The 18720-nt window shown below is 45.7% G+C and overlaps 2 protein-coding genes across 2 annotated transcripts in view; one reads left to right on the forward strand and one right to left on the reverse strand.

Moving 5' to 3' along the window:
- The window catches only part of LOC136653242 (vomeronasal type-2 receptor 26-like), a 62875-nt gene that overhangs the window by 16496 nt on the left and 27659 nt on the right, over positions 1 to 18720 (reverse strand). The window lies entirely within an intron of this gene.
- On the forward strand, positions 8370 to 17056 carry LOC136651188 (vomeronasal type-2 receptor 26-like). The gene is made up of 4 exons (XM_066627379.1): positions 8370 to 8512; positions 8873 to 9164; positions 15327 to 15453; positions 16149 to 17056. The coding sequence occupies exons 1-4, from the start codon at positions 8370 to 8372 to the stop codon at positions 17054 to 17056; spliced, it is 1470 nt and encodes a 489-aa protein (XP_066483476.1).

Genomic DNA, 18720 nt, shown 5'->3' on the forward strand with positions numbered 1-18720 from the left:
GACTGTCAAGCTTGTCAATCTTGGTCAAGGGGGTGGAGCGAAGTGACCAGGTGGGTTTCACTCCTCCAATCCACTGATGACATCATCAAAGCTATGTTATATAATTCCCAGTCCGAACGAAATACAGGTTGTCCTAAGCCAGTCACCTGAGTCACTCTTTTGAGAAGCAAGATGCTGTAGTCATCGGGGAGTTGGACTAAGACCTGGAAGATCCAAGTTCAAATCCCCACTCAGCCATGAAAATTATTGGGTGACTTTGGGCCAGTCACTAGCTCTCAGCCTCACCCAACCACACAGGTTTGTTGTGATAACAAAAAAGAGAAAGAACTAGATATATACCCCACCCTGAGCTCCCTAGAGGATGGGCAGCTGAACAATAAATAAAAATAACTTTGTTGGTGGCTCAGAGAGTAGGAGCTTGGAGAGGGTGGGATGGAGGCATTCTGGGGTGGGGGGAAGGCAGGTGGTGGGCCGGCCCATGGGTAGGTTGGGGGAGAACGGGGGGTGGGGCCAGGTTCCACTTAGGCCACATTCTGACCCCACTCCTGGCTGACCCGGTGCAGCTTTGTGCAGATCGGAGTAGGTGGCACAGATCAGAGTAGCCCCCTTGGGGCTGCTGCAGTGTTACCTGGGGTAAGGGGAATGTTTTTTTTTTTTTTTTTTTTTTTTGCATTTGTCTGAAGTACTAGAAACAAATTTTTTCCCCCTCAGATGGAGACCTTAACATGATCTCGGGACAGGCAGCATTTCCCCTTTAAAACAGCAGTAAGCATTTACTACAGCAGTGTGTTCTTGCAAGCCAAATGCTTGGAAACAGTTGCTACCAGGAACTGCTGAAAGTTACCTCCAGAGATTGACTGTCTCAAGCTCCAGGAACCCTTCCCCCAAACACAATTTGCCCCTCTGATAGTGTCTGGAAGTGTCAATTTCCTTGGTTTGTCCAATTTGTTTAGATCATATAATTCAGTCTTTGGGTTTATTTCCTTGAAGCACCAAGTAACTATTCCCCTACCTAATTCCAATAATAGCTGTGTCCCTACAGGACCAGAAGAGGCAATGATCTGGGATGGAATATGTCAAATAAACTTTACGTCATTACGTCAGCAGACCATGACTTACTGAGTGTCTTTGGCCATAACCTGTATTTACCTGAACAGCCTTCTAGCCCTTTGCGGCACACTCTCAAGGGGAGATCCCCCCAAAGTATACACCAAGCCCAGGCCCTGCAATTAGATACAATTGCCCCAGATCCAGGAAGTACAATTTAAAGCTGGCACCTGGTTCAAAATCTAACTTGGCAAAAAAACAAAACAAAACAAAACAAAACAAAAAAACACATTGCCAAGTAGTTGATTATTAGGTGAGAATATTCTTCAGGCAGTGAGATGGCCCCTTCAATTCCTTGGACACAACTGCCCTGTCTTACACCTTCCAGTCAAACCATAGCAACAGGGAATAATGGACAGAGACAGGAGAATTAAGGCAGCATATATATAAAGTTAGTTATATATATATAAAGTTAGTCATGACTAACAGTCCAAACCTATCCCCTACCACTGACAATGATGCAGCCATGTTGACAGAGCATGTGCTGCAGCCAATGGTGGATAATGATCAATGATCATGAAAAGGCCTCTTCGGGCCCCAGATCAGTTCCAGACATGACCATAAAACATCTCCAGTAGTGTCCAGAGGTCCTATTGGAAATGATTGGCTTATTCACAGGTTTTGGTAAGAGGGGTCAGGGAACAAATCCCCCACAGATAAATAGGTCCAACTAACCCACCCCACTGGCTTCTGTGGGCCCCAGAATGCCTTAAGGAAGTGACCAGAACAGCTTCCGGTTGGCATCCATGTATTCTTTGGCAGGCATTCTCGGGCCTGCAACAGGGAGTGTTGGGCTGCGATTGACTGCAGAGCGCAAGGTGGGTCGTGGTGCAATGAGTCTCTTTGGACCTGTGCTCTGTAGCTGGTGCAAATCCAGGAAGGAGTCATGGAGGCTGCTGAAGGAGGGGATAGGATCTGGTGCATACCATTGCTGCAGGATCCACCCTGGCAGGAGGCTTCCAGGGGGTAAGGGGTTTAAATATCCTTTCCTCTCCGAAACCTCCCAATCCTCTCTGCAATTATCCCAACCCACGTCCACTGGAAATGCAGAAGCAGCTGGACAATCCCTCTGTACTGATGTGCTTCATTGGGTACCATCTGATAGAAAGGAGGGAGCTGGTTTTTAAGACTCATCACTGGAGTAAATATACAACAGGCAATCTAAGTTTACAAAAGACAAATAATAATGAGTGGTGAGGATTATGTGCATGTTTACTTGTTAACCCCCCAAAAATTAACAAAATAAAGCTCATTAGTAAATTCCAGCAAAAAATAAATAAATCTGCATTTTTAGTGGAAGGAATGTGGAAGAATCCTCTCTACATTAGGCATGTTGGGGCAGTAGCTCTAAAACTTTTCATCTTATCCTTCACTGCTGCCACTAGCACTGCCAATTTTGGGAAGATCGTTTTTTTCCTAAAGTGAGAAATAATTTCTGCTAATGTCATACAGGCAGAGGAATCCTTAACCTCCCCACACCCAAGCTGGCATAAGTCCCTTACGCTGGCTCTGGAGTGTTGCGAACATGTTGTAAAGCATGTTTGGGGCTACTCATGAGAAGAGTAGGCCAGCACACATTCATGTGCTGGCCTCACAGAGCCAGAGCAGCACTGGAACAGGGTGAGTTTGTGCCGGCCTGGGCAAGCCAGCCCAGCGGGTAGGAGGATGGTGGGAGGGAGTGATTCCAGGGTGTGGGGAGAGCAGTCCAGGAAGTAGATCAGGCCTGGGAGGGGTGTGAGACCAGCCTGGGCAACCTAGGCCAGATTCTAACCACCATCCCCGGCCTGATCAGTATTACACAGACTGCTTGGATTTGCTCCCACAAAATCGCAGGCGCAGATCTGAGGAGGCCCATAGGGCTGGCTAGTGCGTGACACAGGGTAAGGGAAATAAAATCTCTTTACTCCAAGTTCTGCCCCAGCATGCTCCTACCCTGAGCTGGACACAGCGCAGGCCAGATGGCCTGCCTGTTCCAGCACAGGTTAGGATTGTACCCTAAGGCTACAATTCTATACACACTTTCCTGGGAGTACGAAGCCCATTGAACACAATGGGACTTACTTCTGTGTAGACACTCATAGGCTTTTGCTCTAAATGACCAACTTTACAAGTGTCGCTGCCTTAGGAATGAATCACACATTAACTCTCCTACCTTTGTTTTCCTGAATAGCTAAATAAGATAGCCTCTTTGGTGTTAAAAGTGCTTTTGCCATGTATTCTCCTTCTCTCTTTCAAACAAATACACAAGCAAACTAACTAAAAAGGAAAAAAAAGAAATCTGAGGATATAATAGAAAAACAAATGTGTCACAGTTGGCAAAATTTTCATGAACCATATCCTTATTGTACCTGTGGAATCCTGTAGACACCTAAGATAGTAGCCATGTGATGGGAAATGTCAAAGTCAGGTCCTCCAATGACAGCTATCAAATTCTTTTCCTTGTCACATTTGAAGTTGGGGACAATCCTTTTACAAGTGGAAAGAAGTTTCAGGGTATTCTGAGAAGTCATCCTTTCACTGAAGAAACTGTCATAAATGTAGAAGCCCAGGCTGAGATTTGGTAAGATCAGGGGATTCTCATTGACCTTCTTCACAGCAAACACCAAGGACAGGACATGTGATAGTTCTTCAGTGTTCCACTAAGCACAGAATTACAGCATGTATAAGACAGATGTTCGCAGTGACATGAACCATCTGTATGTCAATATGAGAATTTATATTTTTACAGCTACACACAGTTCAATATTGAAGTGCGCATGTCTTAATGCCCATAAATGACTGAGGCCCTCAAAATAAAAAAACAAAATTGTCAATAGTAATGTCCTCCATATATTTTGACTTTCATTTATGAAAAGTGTTCCTTTAAATTATAATTTTTCCCCAGTAGACTCCCACAAATTAATAAAAACAAAATTATTCAGTGCCAGTTTTACAATGAATTCATAAACACAATTCAGTGAACGTTAAACATGTAAATCCTATAATATTCCCTTTGAATTATTTGAAAGGAATGCTTGAGTACAAGATTACCTCTCTACCGACTTGCAATCAATGCATCGAAAACGTGTTTAATTTTGGCCCAATGAAAACGGTTGTACTGTATGAACCCTGATTTGTGGGGACAAATATCCCGGTGGCCGCTTGCTACCACTAGGGTCTTAACAATTGCTTTGGACAGCAGGATTCTTGAAAAGGTTGGTGAGCAACAAGTAAGCAAGCTCCTTCATTTATACTGCTATTTTTACGGCCTGTTAACAACTTTTCAGTTATCTGTGGCCTGTTCAACTCTTGCTAGTTCATTAGGCCTTCATTAGTTCATTAGACCTGCAACTAGCAGCCAGTCACTGAAAGAAGAACACCCAGGTCAGATGCAATGAGCTTCAGGTAATCCTTTACCCACTAACCCCTTCCTTGAAATGAGGAGACCAGAACATACCAGCAGAGGCAGGGATTCAGCTCTTACAAGTAAAATCTGAAATTTGCCCTTCAACCAAGGGTATGTGAGCCCCCAGCTGGCAGTGCAGTGTGCTGTGTCAATTGTCCAAAAAACTGATGAACTGAACATTCATCCCCTTCTCCCAGGTAAGGAAAGTAGTCCTGCAATGGGACTACTCGGTTCTGGGCTACTGGATTCTAGGACTGCTGCAGAATCAAGAGCCTCCATGTTGCTCAGGATCTGTTTAGGATTGGGCTTTAAGTCTCATGGGCAGCCCAGTCCTAACAAGCACTGGTGGGGTAGGGCTGAGTGGCCTCCACTGTATCCACCACGTGTCAGGAGCAGGCTGGTGGTCTTCTCAGAGTAAGAGGAGATTTTTCCCCTTACCTCAAGTAACGCCCCATCCTGTCCAATGGAGCTACTTGGATCTGCATCAGCTATTTAGTGGGTGCAAGTCTGGGCATCCCTGTGTAGGGCTTCCAGGCCCTGGGGGAAGGATAGGAGATGGCAGAAGAGTCCTCTGCTGATCCTGCCCCTCTCAGGCCTGGTCCACAGGGCCTAGGAGAAAGGGGTAAAGGGGGTAATTTGTACCCGGACCCAGGGTCAGAAAGGGGTCCCAGGAGTCAATGGAGGGGGCCCAGAAAGTTCCTGGGATCTGACATTTTCCTATCTCACTGCCTATGCATGATGCTGGGGGCACAACCATGGGCATGCACTGGCAACTGCTGCTGCAAGCCATATGCACCGGGCCCAGGAATGCATCCATGACCCTCCTTAACAGAGTGTCAAATCTGGGAGGAAACTGGCCTGACGCAGTAGCTCTTCAGCTTGCGGATTCAGTAACCATGAAGACGTGGATAGGAGCTCAGGGATCCAGCTGCAGGGCTACAGGTGCTGCAGAAGTTCATTTTGGTGCACACAGTGTTGCAAGGTTGAAAAAGCAAGACTCAGTACTAAGGGTGATGGTTTGCAGGTTTTATTTTGTTGCTAGCAACGGGCATCTCATGGGACTCCTGTCCAAAGCACTGAGAGCAATTGGCAATGTTAACTGGACCCTTTATACCACTCTGGGTCCTTTGTTTGAAAATCTGAACTTCCCGTTGGCTGAAGTTTGACATCATAGATGGGGCTAACTCTTAACAGGCTAAAGGTAACCTTAGAGACACCTCATAGGTGAGTTTCAAGATACAGGTTTCCAAAAAAGGTGAAATTAAACAATTAAACATTTTGAATTACCAAGTTTTCAAGAACCAGCAGGGGTTGCTATAATATCATTTTATCCAGTACTGACCCTTACTCGCATCCATCAATCCAATTAGGGACTTCCTTGACAGGTCTCCATACCATCCTCTAATGAGGGATGACACAATGTACTTTGACTGGTACCGTTATCTTCCTCTGCATGCCTTTCTCCTATGCTAATTTCAGCATCAAACACCCGTGAAGCCTTCCTGCAATGTTAAAGCTTTTGGTCTGTTCTTAAGACTTTTCTAAAATCAAGCAGCAAAGGTTGCTTAAGACTTACTTCTTATGACGACTATGTCCCCATATATCTTGGTTACACTTTAGGGCAAAGACTATTTTACCTATATGTGTCTTTTCCTTTGAAAGCATGAAAAAATAAAATAAGTGAACACTGGCAGGCAGGCAAAGTGATGTCCTTGCCAAGAGGTGTACTTCTGCCAAGATGAAGCCTGTCTCTTCGTTGCCTTAGCTGCACTATCTTTTCTAAATTCCAAGGTGTATAACATGGCCTTTGAGGCCCCAAAGTCCCAGCTTCTGTGAAACTTCTGTGAAACTAACAATCAGCTACCAAATTGATTCTTTCAAGCAGCTTTTCTGTGAGACTAACAATTTGCTTTTAAATAAAGTCAAACAGCTTTTACTATTCTGTGTGCCTTTCATGCTTTAGCAGTGTGGCTTTTAAGCTTTTGCCCAATGGCATATTACGCTGGTTACAAGCCACGATGTGTATGTGCAGCCTCCTGATTTTAGAAATGGGCTATGTCAGATGCAAGGGAGGGCACCAGGATGCAGGTCTCTTGTTATTGGGTGTGCTCCCTGGGGCATTTGGTGGCCTGATCCAGTGGGGCTGTTCTTATGTTCTTAAACTGCAACAGTGGTTCCCAAAGCCCTCCTTGGGAGGAGGGAACCACTTAAGTCTTTGGAGGGGCAGGGGGATTGCAGCAATGTGATCCCTAGGATTGTGTTGCAGCCAGTGAAGGGGAGGGCGCTTTCTGGTTTACCTGAAGCCTGCAACAGGCTCAAGGGGAGGTGCAGGCGAACCCACAGATGCCTCCGCAAGTCTCAAAAATAATAAAAATCCTGATCAGGAACCATTTCTGTTTCCAATCACGAAAGCAGAAGTGCCTTCCGATCGCAATTTTTATTATTTCTGACCCTTGGGGAGCCTTGCGGACGTGTCTGCAGTGCGCCCTGCACTCCCTGAGCCCATCGCTGGCTTCAAGTAAGCCTTCAGCAGGCTTCAACCTGCTGCAATCAGCACACCATCACCACACTGCTTTCTGGCCCCGCATGGGCCTTCCGGCGTACAAGTGCAACCACTGCTGTGTGCTGGTCTCAAGCCCTTCCAGCTCCTCTGGAACGGAGCTCCCAAGTGGCTTTGTGGCAAGAACAAGGAGGTCAGCAACCCGTCCACAGGGCTGCACTCACTGGTGTCTGGGCCCTTCGGGGAGTGCTCAGGGATGGCAGCCTAGGAGGCCGCCTGAGCTGAGCCCTGTGGATGCCACTGTGGTCCATCACCCACAGATAGAAAATCGAGCCCTGGACACAAATAAAGATAAATTTTATTTCTTTCTAGATCTTTTTTAAGTCTCATAAACCTACGTGGGTCTGAATAGAGTGTCATTTTAAAAAGTGGGCGCTGGTGCTATCATGTTTGGAAACCACTGCTTTCATCCACGTGTGATGAGTTGTGCGACCTCCCTGTGTCTGCCATAAGGTTGTAAGTTCCTCCAGCTCCCTCAAGATGAGTTCTGAAGATTTCTGATCAGTATTTTCTACAGTTTGAACCTTATTACCTTAGGGAAATGTGAACCATATCATTAAGTCAAAGCACTACGATTGGGACCCCCCAGAGTCCAGAGTGTTTTTCAGAGACTCTGATCGCTCTTCAGAATCAAGTTGGAAAGTGGATATAAGCTGCATCCTGTATTCAACATAAGGGGCAGTGTGAATAGATGAGGTTGTCAGGCTGATCTGTAAGCTTTTTTTAACTTCCTTAGATGAGCAACTGGCAGGCAGGGCCTCTGCAAGGAATTTTTTCAAAGTTTCTTTTGGGCCCCTTTTGAAAGAGGGAAGGGGTGTAACAGAGTCTAGGGGTAGCAATGGGGGTGGGCAGAATAGGGGGAAAGTGGCAACAGCCAGAATAGTCTTTGGAGCCCAGGTCTACCAGTCTTCCCAATGCAGAGCTCAGGTCTACCTGCCTGCCCGGCATTGGTAGCTAGATACGGAAAACCAAACACATTCAGAAGCTTCTCCAAACTCTTTCAGATGTATAAATGTATTGCAGGAGATGGTTATCATTGTATTTAGGCTCACCCTAGAAAGGAGAGTGTCCTCCCCCTTTAACCCCTACTCCTAGGTCCTGGTGGCAGGATCAGGAACCATTCAAGGGTGGCTTCTGCCAGGCGGATAACACAAAATGAGAAAAGATCTTCAGGAGGCTACTCTAAGCTGCCTCACAGAAAGGGACAATATGATAAAGGGAAATTGCAGCTTCAGTGCGTTTGCTCTCAATATTGCGGTGGCATCTGTGTTCCTGCTCTTTCCCATTCACTGCAGAGCAGACACTGCCATTTGCAACATGGCAAATCACCTGGAGTTCCCACCTGAGCATTACCAGGCAGGGGATCTTCTCATTGGTGGGATGGCATCTCAGCTCATCACGGATATTGACACTGAAGACTTCAGTGAACTTCCCAGAATACGGCGTATGGAACTGCCTGGGTAAGGAGATCTTTTTTCCTAAGCTGAAGGACAAGATCAGGTGATCACATCTTCAGATGGAAAATGTTCATGGACTTTCACTATTTATTTATTTATTTATTTATTTACTTACTTACTTACTTACTTATATATATTTTGGTGTTTATGTAACACTTTTCTGTGACATTGAGACAGCATTCAAGGTGGCTTACATGGGCAGGCTAATCTAAACTACCATTTTCCAATGGAGGTTTTACAACGATAATCTGTAAATCACAGAATCCTCAGTCACCAGGTGTAGCCTACACTGTGAGGCTTTGGCTTCCTTTTTCATCTCACACAATATGATGACCTAATCAAGCATGTACTTTCCCTTTTCAGTGCAGTACCAAGGAATTACCAGACTGTCCTCTCCTTGATATATGCTGTCAAAGAGATCAATGAGAACCCCACCATTTTGCCAAATATCAGTTTGGGACTTCACGTTGAAAATGACCTTTTTGATGCAAGGATGATTTATCAGAATACCCTGAAACTTCTGTCTGATCAGGAAAATGTCATCCCTAATTTCAAGTGTGGCAACTGTGAAAATCTAATAGCTGTCATTGGGGGATCTGACACAAGAAGTTCCCTCTTGATGGACACCATCTTAAGCATCTACAGGATTCCACAGGTAAGATCCCAGGAACTTAGGTGTGAAGGGAATTTTATTATTTGCAAAAGTTCCAATGAAGCATGGCTGCAACTTGTTCGTGACACTCTTTATAGTCAGTTTGGGTGATCTTACTATAGGCACTGACCTGATAGTGTCATCCTTCATCTTACAAAGTGGACATCTGCTGTAGTCATTCATCTTTTGAAATTTTGCTTTGATACTATGTGTTGAAAGTGCCTGTTCCTGTGCAGCTAGGATGAGACCTTCCACTTCTTTCTTCATTTTGCAGCCATTTCCAAGGGTTTTATAAATTTTATAAAGAAGGCGGGGCTGCAGCAGGCTGCAGGAGGTGCGGGGAGTCCTGCACAGCCCACCGCAGCGCACCCCAAGGCTTGACGCACTCGGAAATAGCAGGACAAAGCGCTTCCTGCAAATGGAAGTGCCTTGCGCCCGCTTTCTCCGAACGTTCCAAGCCATCATACAGGCAGATGTTCATGGACCCATAATATCCTTAACAAATGTTTAAAATGTGCTTTATTTAAAGGTTGCTTATGGCACGTTTGCTACATGGAAACGTGGTGGGACCCAGACCTCTACCTTTTACAACATGAATCACAGTGCTCAATACCAGTATAACGCGATTGTTCGATTACTCCTGCATTTCCAATGGAACTGGGTTGGGGTCATTGGGTCCGAATCTGAAATAGGACAGACATACACAGAGACACTGACAGCAAAGCTTTCCCAGCATGACATCTGTGTCGCCTTCACAAAAACAGTGCCAGGCAGTGAATTTCTTTTGATCTTTTTCAGGTATGAAGGTATGTGGGATATAATCTCTTCTCTAACAAACACCAAAGCAACTGTCTGCATCATATATGCAGATATACAGACCATGGGTACATTCCATACATTCCTACTTGTGGAAACCATCTCTGTTGGCAAGGTGTGGATCATGACTGCCCACTGGGATTCTTCATCACAGTTAATAATCGAGGCTTCGAGTAAAAAAAACTTCCATGGTTCCTTCTCTTTTGCAGTCCATTCTGCAGAAATGCTGGAGTTCCAAATTGTCCTCCAGAGGCTACATTCAGAGTGGGAAAAAGAACGGTTCTCAATGACAGACTTTTTAGAAGGGGTCTCCAACTGTTCTTTGCCAAACTTCAAGGAGGGTAAAGGAAACAATGGAAGCTGCTCTGAGCCAAAGCTGGAGGATATTCCTGAGACACTGGTGGATATGAGCACAACCCGTCAAAGCTACAGCATCTACAGTGCTGCCTATGCCATTGCACATGCTTTACATGCAATGCACATGTCCAGAACCAGGCCAAAGGTGAATGGAGACAAACTGGGACCTCCAGCTCTGCTACCTTGGGAGGTACGTTTTCCATCTACACAGCTACGGCACTTTTTTGCTGTTTATTTTATTTTTTAAACACATTCACCCTTTGGATAAGGATGCACAAAGAGTCTTACAACGTTGAAAACCAGTATTGTTTAATTGTTTATTTTGATTTGAAAAATTTATATCCTGCTTTTTCCATGCTGTAGCAAACACCCAAGACAGCTTACAAAGCTCCATTGTTAAAGTGCCACATAAGCAGCAATATGTAAACTCATGTAAACACAGAGAGATAGATAGATAGATAGATAGATAGATAGAGAGAGAGAGAGAGAGAGAGAGAGAGAGAGAGAGAGAGAGAGAGAGCCATTAGGAGAGGGGGAACTGTTTCGTCCATAAAAAAGCAGTCAAGCCACTGCAGTGTTACAAAGGCATAGAGAGCAGACCTTAATCCAGTGATTTTCAACCAGTATGCTGGGGCACACTGGTGTGCTGCAAATAGTCCTCAAGTGTGCCTTGGGAGTTTGAGGGAGGGTCATTTATTAGTAGGGCTATAGGGGATGTGACCCCCCACCGGCAATGTGGTGTGCCTTGTCAATTACCCAAAAAAGTGATGGTTGCCTTGACAATTTTAGTGCCTTGTCAGTGTGGCATGAGATGAGGAATGTTGAAAATAGGTGCATTAACCCATCAACCAATTGCCAGATGCAACAGGGAAGACTTGTCCGCAAGCCGCCATCCCCCTAACTTTGGATAGAAGAAGAGCCCCCCAGATGACCTAAGAGGGTGACCCGGATTATGTGGGAGAAGGTGGTCCCTTGGATAACCAAGAATCATGCATCACTCCTTTATTCATAGCACAATTATTCCCTCGAGCACCCCAACACATTATCTCAGCAAGGGCTTCTGCACATACACCCACATACACTCACAACAGACTTAGACCAACACAAAATAGCAACATAAACCAATGAGACTGCAACCTGTATCTCTGTAGCAGCTTAAGGGGGAGGAGAACAGCAGAGAATCCAGCCAGGCAAGAGGTGCTCTCTCCAACCTTCAAGTTCAGAAGGAATCCCGTTGTGCCCTATAACTTTCACATTCCTTTCACCAGAATGGAAATGGTTTCACCAGATGGTTTCACTACATCTACTGGTTCATGAAGGCTTTCCTGCAAAAGAAGAGCAAAGGCCGGGAGTAGGGTTGCATATTAAGAATATAAGAACATAAGAACTGGATCAGGCCATAGGCCCATCTAGTCCAGCTTCCTGTATTTCACAGCGGCCCACCAAACGCCCCAGGGAGCACACCTGATAACAAGAGACCTGCATCCTGATGCCCTCCCTTGCATCTGACATAGCCCATTTCTAAAATCAGGCATTCTGATATAGCCCATTTCTAAAATCAGGAGGTTGCACATACACATCATGGCTTGTAACCCATAATGGATTTTTCCTCCAGAAACTTGTCCAATCCCCTTTTAAAGACATCCAGGCCAGATGCTGTCACCACATCCTGTGGCAAGGAGCTCCACAGACCAATCACACGCTGAGTAAAGAAATATTTTCCTTTGTCTGTCCTAACTCTTACAACACTCAATTTCAGTGGATGTCCCCTAGTTCTGGTTTTATGTGAGAGTGTAAAGAGCATCTCTCTATCCACTTTATCCTTCCCATGCATAATTTTGTATGTCTCAATCAAGTCCCCCCTCAAGTGTCTCTTTTCTAGGCGGAAGAGGCCCAAACGCCATAGCCTTTCCTCATAGGGAAGGTGCCCCAGCCCACTAATCATCTTAGAGTGCAATCCTAACCCCTTATGTCAGTGGTTTCCAGCACTGACATAAGGGCAATGCAACTCTGAGGTAAGGGAACAAACACCAACACCCCAAGATCTCTCTCCTGATCTGTCACAGACAGCTCAGAACCCATCAGCCTATATGTGAAGTTTTGATTTTTTGCCCCAATGTGCATGACTTTACACTTACTGACATTGAAGCGCACCTGCCATTTTGCTACCCATTCTGCCAGTCTGGAGAGATCCTTCTGGAGCTCCTCACAATCACTTCTGGTCTTCACCACTTGGAAAAGTTTGGTGTCATCTGCAAACTTAGCCACCTCACTGCCCACCGCTATCTCTAGGTCATTTATGAAGAGGTTGAAGAGCACCGGTCCCAGGACAGATCCTTGAGGCACACCGCTTTTCACCTCTCTCCATTGTGAAAATTGCCCATTACATCCACTCTCTGTTTCCTGTTCTTCAACCAGTTCTCAAACCAGGACAGGACCTGCTCTCTAATTCCCTGACTGTGGAGTTTTTTCAGTAGCCTTTGGCAAGGGACTGTGTTGAACACCTTCTGAAAGTCCAGATATGTAATGTCCACGGGTTCTCCTGCATCCACATGCCTGTTGACCTTTTCAAAGAATTCTGAAAGGTTTGTGAGGCAAGACTTACCCTTACAGAAGCCATGCTGATTCTCCCTCAGCAAGGGAGAGTAGTAGACTTGCTGTAACCTGGCAATCCTGCAGGTGACTTCACGGGCTAAAATTCATAATCCTGGACCTGTGAATCGGATTTCATAAACAACAATCAAACTAAACCCACTGCTATCATATGCATTAAAACACAATAATGATATAATTAAACATGAAGAGTCCAAACAATATTATCCACAGCCTCAAAGTCTAGAAGATGTAATGAATCCATTTCAATAGGACAAAAGTCTAAATTTTGGTGCATGTACAGAGTCTTATCTGCAAAGTGCATACCTAATTCATCTCAGGGAGCAACTGAGGGCCCAACCTTATCCACCGTTCCCAGGAATGCCCTCCTGATACCTTCCCCCTGATCCCACATCTCTCAGTGCATACCTGCGCCAGCAGCTGGAGCTCCCATTGTGACACTGAGGGAGTAGCACACTCCTTCCGGCTTACTGTCTGAGAGGCACAAATGTGCTTGATGGCATGTTTGTGACACCCACACGGGTGCTGCAGGTGCAGGGCTGGCAGTGGGGCAGCAGAGGATCAGGTTACCCATGACAGTAAAGAAATATTCTTTCTTTGCTGCCATCCCCATTACAGTGTAGGCTTTGGAGCATATCAGGGTGAGAGGGAGAAGGAAAAAGGGCCTCCTTCCTTCCTACAATGTAATGAAGTTGCTTCTTCCAAACCTCGATCCACCTTCCTTGGTTTTCATGGACTTGAGCCAGTAAAATTCCTTGGGCAGGACTGATTCGACCCATCACAGGAGTGGAGGCCTAACTCACCTAGGCAAGGGAATAAATGGAGACCGCTGGGACAGCCTTCCATTGGGATGCAGCACAAACTCCACCTGCCTGGCTCCACTGGTGGGGGGGGGGGGAAGGAATTAAACAGAATTTGCAGTCAATCTCATTGCTTTTTTTTAAAAAAGGATCATTCTTCCTCTTCAGCTTCACCCTTTCCTGAAGATGTCATTTAATAAGAGTGTGGGAGAGAAGGTTTCTTTGGATCAGGAGGGCAAATTTGCAGCTGGACTTGATCTTATCAACTGGGTTGTTTTTCCAAACCAATCCTTCTTGGGAGTGAAAGTAGGAAGAGTGGATCCTCAGACTTTGTTGGGCAAGGAGTTGACCATTAACGTGGACAGTATCAAATGGCACAGCTGGTTTGAACAGGAGGTAGGTGAATGAAGCTCTTTCAGGACAAAGTTAAGTGGAAAATGTTCCCTAATATTAATAAAGTCTCTTAAAACAAAAACATTTTTACTGTGAAAAGGGTCTCCTCCATACAGGTAAAATGTCATTCGTACCTTGATAATCTTTCTCTGTTTCACCATGCAAGTTGACCTGTATCCTAAACTGCTTTCCTGTTCCAGTGCTTTCAAAATATAAAACAACTGTTAAGGAGAGGGTTCCCATCCACTCTGTGCTGAATTCACAAGACACAATTCTTTTACTGAAATGTAGGGCTTGTTTGGTGTCAAATAGGATGAACACAAATTATATTTTCAATGTTATTTTGTTACATGGAAAACAAAATCTGAACATAGCAACAAGAATGAAAAAGTGATTGATTGTATCCCATGAATTCCTGTAATGACAAAGTTCCATTGAATAACGAGACTTAAGCTATCCTCATCTTCTTTACCTCACTGACATTCACGATGCTTCATCAGGAATGTGCTGAGGATACAATATTTCTTTCAAGGTTTGTAAAACAAAAATTGACAAAGGATTTTCAGTCCCCAGAGGTCTCCTCTTGGTCATTTGTTTCCTTGCCCAGGGATAAGCCTCAACTGCCCAAATGGGCCTACTTGAACAAACACTCGCTGCTGAAAGAAGTCTCAGTGGACTCTGGTAGAGGATCAAGGAGATAGGATATCAGTTATGCCACCATTACCAGCCACTTCCTGGCCCTGATTCTCACACACACACACACACACACACACACACACACACACACACACACACACAAACCCCGTCACATCCTGGTCTCCAACTTATTCCTTCCCCTCCCTCTCCCATTCAACCATCCTCTTGCCTCCATCTTCACGAGTGCTGACTTCTTGGAGCCAAGGCTCCTTCTCTAGCCCCTGGTGTGTGGCTGCTGCTGCAAGTTGTGGCCCAGCCATACTGAATGGCATGTTACGTTTGGTGACAGCCACAAAGGGCACTGTGTTGCGAGTACACTCGTTCCAGCAGCACAAGGCCCCATTCGATTGTAACCAAGTGGTCATTATATTTCTTCATCATACGTGACCTACATATGTGCTGCTCGCTCTCCCAGGTGTATGATAACATTATAAGACTGGAACAGCCTTCTCCCCTTCTGTTTTGTTTTTGTTTTCTTTTGTGTGTACAGGTGCCTCCTTCCTCATTATGCAGTGACCACTGTCAGCCAGGCCACAGCAAGCAAAAGAAAGAAGGGATGCCATTTTGTTGCTATGATTGTCCTCCGTGTCCAGAAGGGAAGATTTCTAACCAAAAAGGTGTGCAGTATAGAGAACAACCTCCTAACTCAACCGGGGAAGAAATTCCTACTGCTCCTCAGCGTTTGGACCAATCTAGCATTGGAGTACCCAAGATCAAGGGTGGGCACATGTTCAATTTTAGGTGCCCTGGACCTTTAACAATTGAATAGAAGAGGGAATTTCAAGCTGCACCTGCTGAAATTCTCTTGCTTACACAATTGTTGAAGGTCCAGGATCTCTAAAGTCGAAAGTTTGCTCACCCCTGCCCTGAATAATGCCAGAGAAAAACTGTGAGGGGCGGCGGGGTTTCTGTCTGAGGGAGGAAAGGGACAGGGACATTTGAAAAGAAGATATAGGATCCAGCATGTGCCACTGCTACCAGATCCACCACCACACTGCCCCAGTTCCTCCCTTATCCCTCCCCAGAAACACTATCGTTCTCCCACTCTCTCCCCCATTCCTCCCAACAACAACCCCCACCGGCAGGAGTGTCCACCAGTGACTTTGCTGGCAGCCTTCGAGTTCCTGCTGGCAGTGCCAGATTGCACAACATCTGCCAGGATCCCAACAGTTCTGGATGCCAGTGGACCCCAATGACTGGAATTGGCTGCCCGTCTATAAGGGCTCATTTCTTTTGATAGAGGATACTCTGCAGCAGAGGAGCAATTATTGTAAATCTGAGAAACTCAAACAGCCTCTTTTCCTTCTTTCAGACTTGGAAAGCTGTTTCCAGTGCCAAGAAGATCAATATCCAAACAGGGACAAAGATCAATGCCTTCCCAAAGGTCTAAACTTCTTGTCTTACGAAGAACCTTTGGGGATCACCATGGCTGTCTTGGCACTGTCTCTTTCTCTGGCCACAGTTATGGTGCTAGGAATCTTCATCAGGCACCAGAACACTCCCATCGTCAAAGCCAACAATCGGGATCTCACCTATTCTCTACTCGTCTCCCTCTTGGTCTGCTTCCTCTGCTGTTTTCTATTCATTGGCCAGCCTCAGCCGATCACCTGCTGCCTACGACAACCTGCTTTTGCAGTTACCTTCTCCCTGGCACTTTCTTCTGTACTGGCCAAAACCATCACTGTGGTTCTTGCATTCATGGCTATCAGGCCAGGGTCCAGAATGAGACTGTGGCTGGGGAAGAGACTCACACTCTCTGTTGTCCTCTCTTGTTCCATCCTTCAAATAACTCTGTGCACGGTGTGGCTCTGCACAAGTCCTCCCTTCCCTGCTCTGGACCTGCATTCTCTGGCAGAAGAAATTGTGCTGGAATGCAATGAAGGCTCGTCTGTCCTCTTTCCTTGTGTTCTGGGCTTCCTGGGCATCATGGCTCTCGTCAGCTTCATTGTGGCTTTCTTTGCTCGGAAGCTGCCCAGCAGGTTCAACGAAGCCAAGTTCATCACCTTCAGCATGCTGGTCTTTTGCACTGTTTGGGTATCTTTTGTTCCAGCTTACCTGAGCACCAAAGGAAAGTACATGGTCGCCGTGGAGATCTTCTCCATCTTGGCGTCTGGTGCTGGTTTGCTTGGTTGTATCTTTGCCCCCAAATGTTATATCATTCTCCTCAGACCAGAGTTAAACAGGAAAGAGCATCTCACACAAGTTAAGCTGACAGAATAGGATTCTTAGGGTGCAATCCTATCCAATTTTCCAGTGCTGGTGCAGCTGTGCCAATGGTTCGTGCACTGCAGCCTGTGGTGTGGAGACAGTGACATAGGCCTCCTCAAGGCATGGGAACACTTGTTCCCTTACCCCAGGGCTGCACTGCGGCTGCACCGGTGCTGGAAACTTGGATAGGATTAGGCCCTTAGTCCTTTCCTTGGTTTTTAAATGCTGAAGCCAATTTCAAAAGTAGTCATTGTAGTAGCAGTAGTACTTCCTTTTCTATCTTGCACTTCCTCCAAGTAACTACTCTTTTAGCCCAACAATACTTATGTTAATAAATGTGTCACGGCTCTTAAAAATGGACTCCTGCTTCAGAAACCATGAATACGTTAAGTTCATGCATGGTCCTGACTTCTACATCACATAAGCAAGGAAGACCTATACTGTTTGACATACTGTGCTGATTTACCAGTTAGATTCTGTGTACCTCCAGCTTGCCTTAGTCTGTTAGGTGTAGGGCTTGGGGATGTGTTCAGGCAGAAACTCAACATGTGTAGCTTTACAAAACCCTTTCTGCATAAGTGGCAAATGGATGCCTGCCTTTTCCTTCCAGGCAAGGAATAGCCTCATAAGAACATAAGAACATAAGAACAGCCCCACTGGATCAGGCCACAGGCCCATCTAGTCCAGCTTCCTGTATCTCACAGCGGCCCACCAAATGCCCCAGGGAGCACACCAGATAACAAGAGACCTCATCCTGGTGCCCTCCCCCGCATCTGGCATTCTGACATGCCAACATTCTGAAACTCAACATGTGTAGCTTTACAAAACCCTTTCTGCATATGTGGCAAATGGATGCCTGCCTTTTCCTTCCAGGCAAGGAATAGCCTCCCCCCTCCTCCAATGATTTCATGTTATTTCATAAATGTCTGAAAAGCTACATTGTCCCTCTTCTGCAAGTACTTCATTCAGCCTGCGCACCTGAGCCAGGCACTTCAGTAAAGGACATACCAAAGTGGTCAAACTCGTTTCATGCAGCCAGCCGAATCACATTCATGATGCCTGCTGAGGGCTGGGAGTGGTGGCATTAAGTAGGTACTGATGCCATTGAGCAGGTCATAACCAGAAATAAGCACTTTCTTCTCACTTAGGGACTCAGTAGCTGCAAATGTCAGAAGCGAAAATATGCAGATAACTTGGTAACTTCAAGTTATGGGAAAGTCCAGTTATCACGGGGGCTGCCCTTTCAGCAGTGACACCTCAGCTGGGAGCAGCTGACCGTGGTGCTGGGAGAGCCCAAGAGTTGTAGAAAGAGTTTCCATGGGCCAGATGTGTTACAAGTCCCAGTCACCCCCCCCCCCGAAATCACACATTTTGGGCACTCAGGTCAGACTCGAGTTCTCAACACTGATTTAGTGGACCTACACCCTGTATTTTTCCAAAGTCTTTGTTTAGTTTCCCTTTCCAGAAAGCCAGTCATTCAATTCCCTGATTGATTTTTGACTTTTAAGTTGATATCAGATTTACTTACTCCCTGATTCCCATTCAGACTTCAGGGACTCTTATACATATGAAAGCTGTGCCCCAAGCACCCAGCAATCAAATTCAGTACCCAGCCACCCCAAAATTCTTTCTTACTCCCAGCTCAGCGCATGGTAAAAACCTCCTAAGCCCTTATA

The sequence above is a fragment of the Tiliqua scincoides genome, chromosome 5 (genome assembly GCF_035046505.1).
Source record: "Tiliqua scincoides isolate rTilSci1 chromosome 5, rTilSci1.hap2, whole genome shotgun sequence".
Taxonomy (NCBI): domain Eukaryota; kingdom Metazoa; phylum Chordata; class Lepidosauria; order Squamata; family Scincidae; genus Tiliqua; species Tiliqua scincoides.

Coding starts and splice junctions, on each gene's coding strand:
- LOC136651188 (XM_066627379.1), top strand. CDS start 8,370: ATGGCAAATCACCTGGAGTTCCCACCTGAGCATTACCAGGCAGGGGAT. Junction 8,513..8,872: donor CGGCGTATGGAACTGCCTGG/GTAAGGAGATCT, acceptor TTCCCTTTTCAG/TGCAGTACCAAGGAATTACC. Junction 9,165..15,326: donor GCATCTACAGGATTCCACAG/GTAAGATCCCAG, acceptor TTGTGTGTACAG/GTGCCTCCTTCCTCATTATG.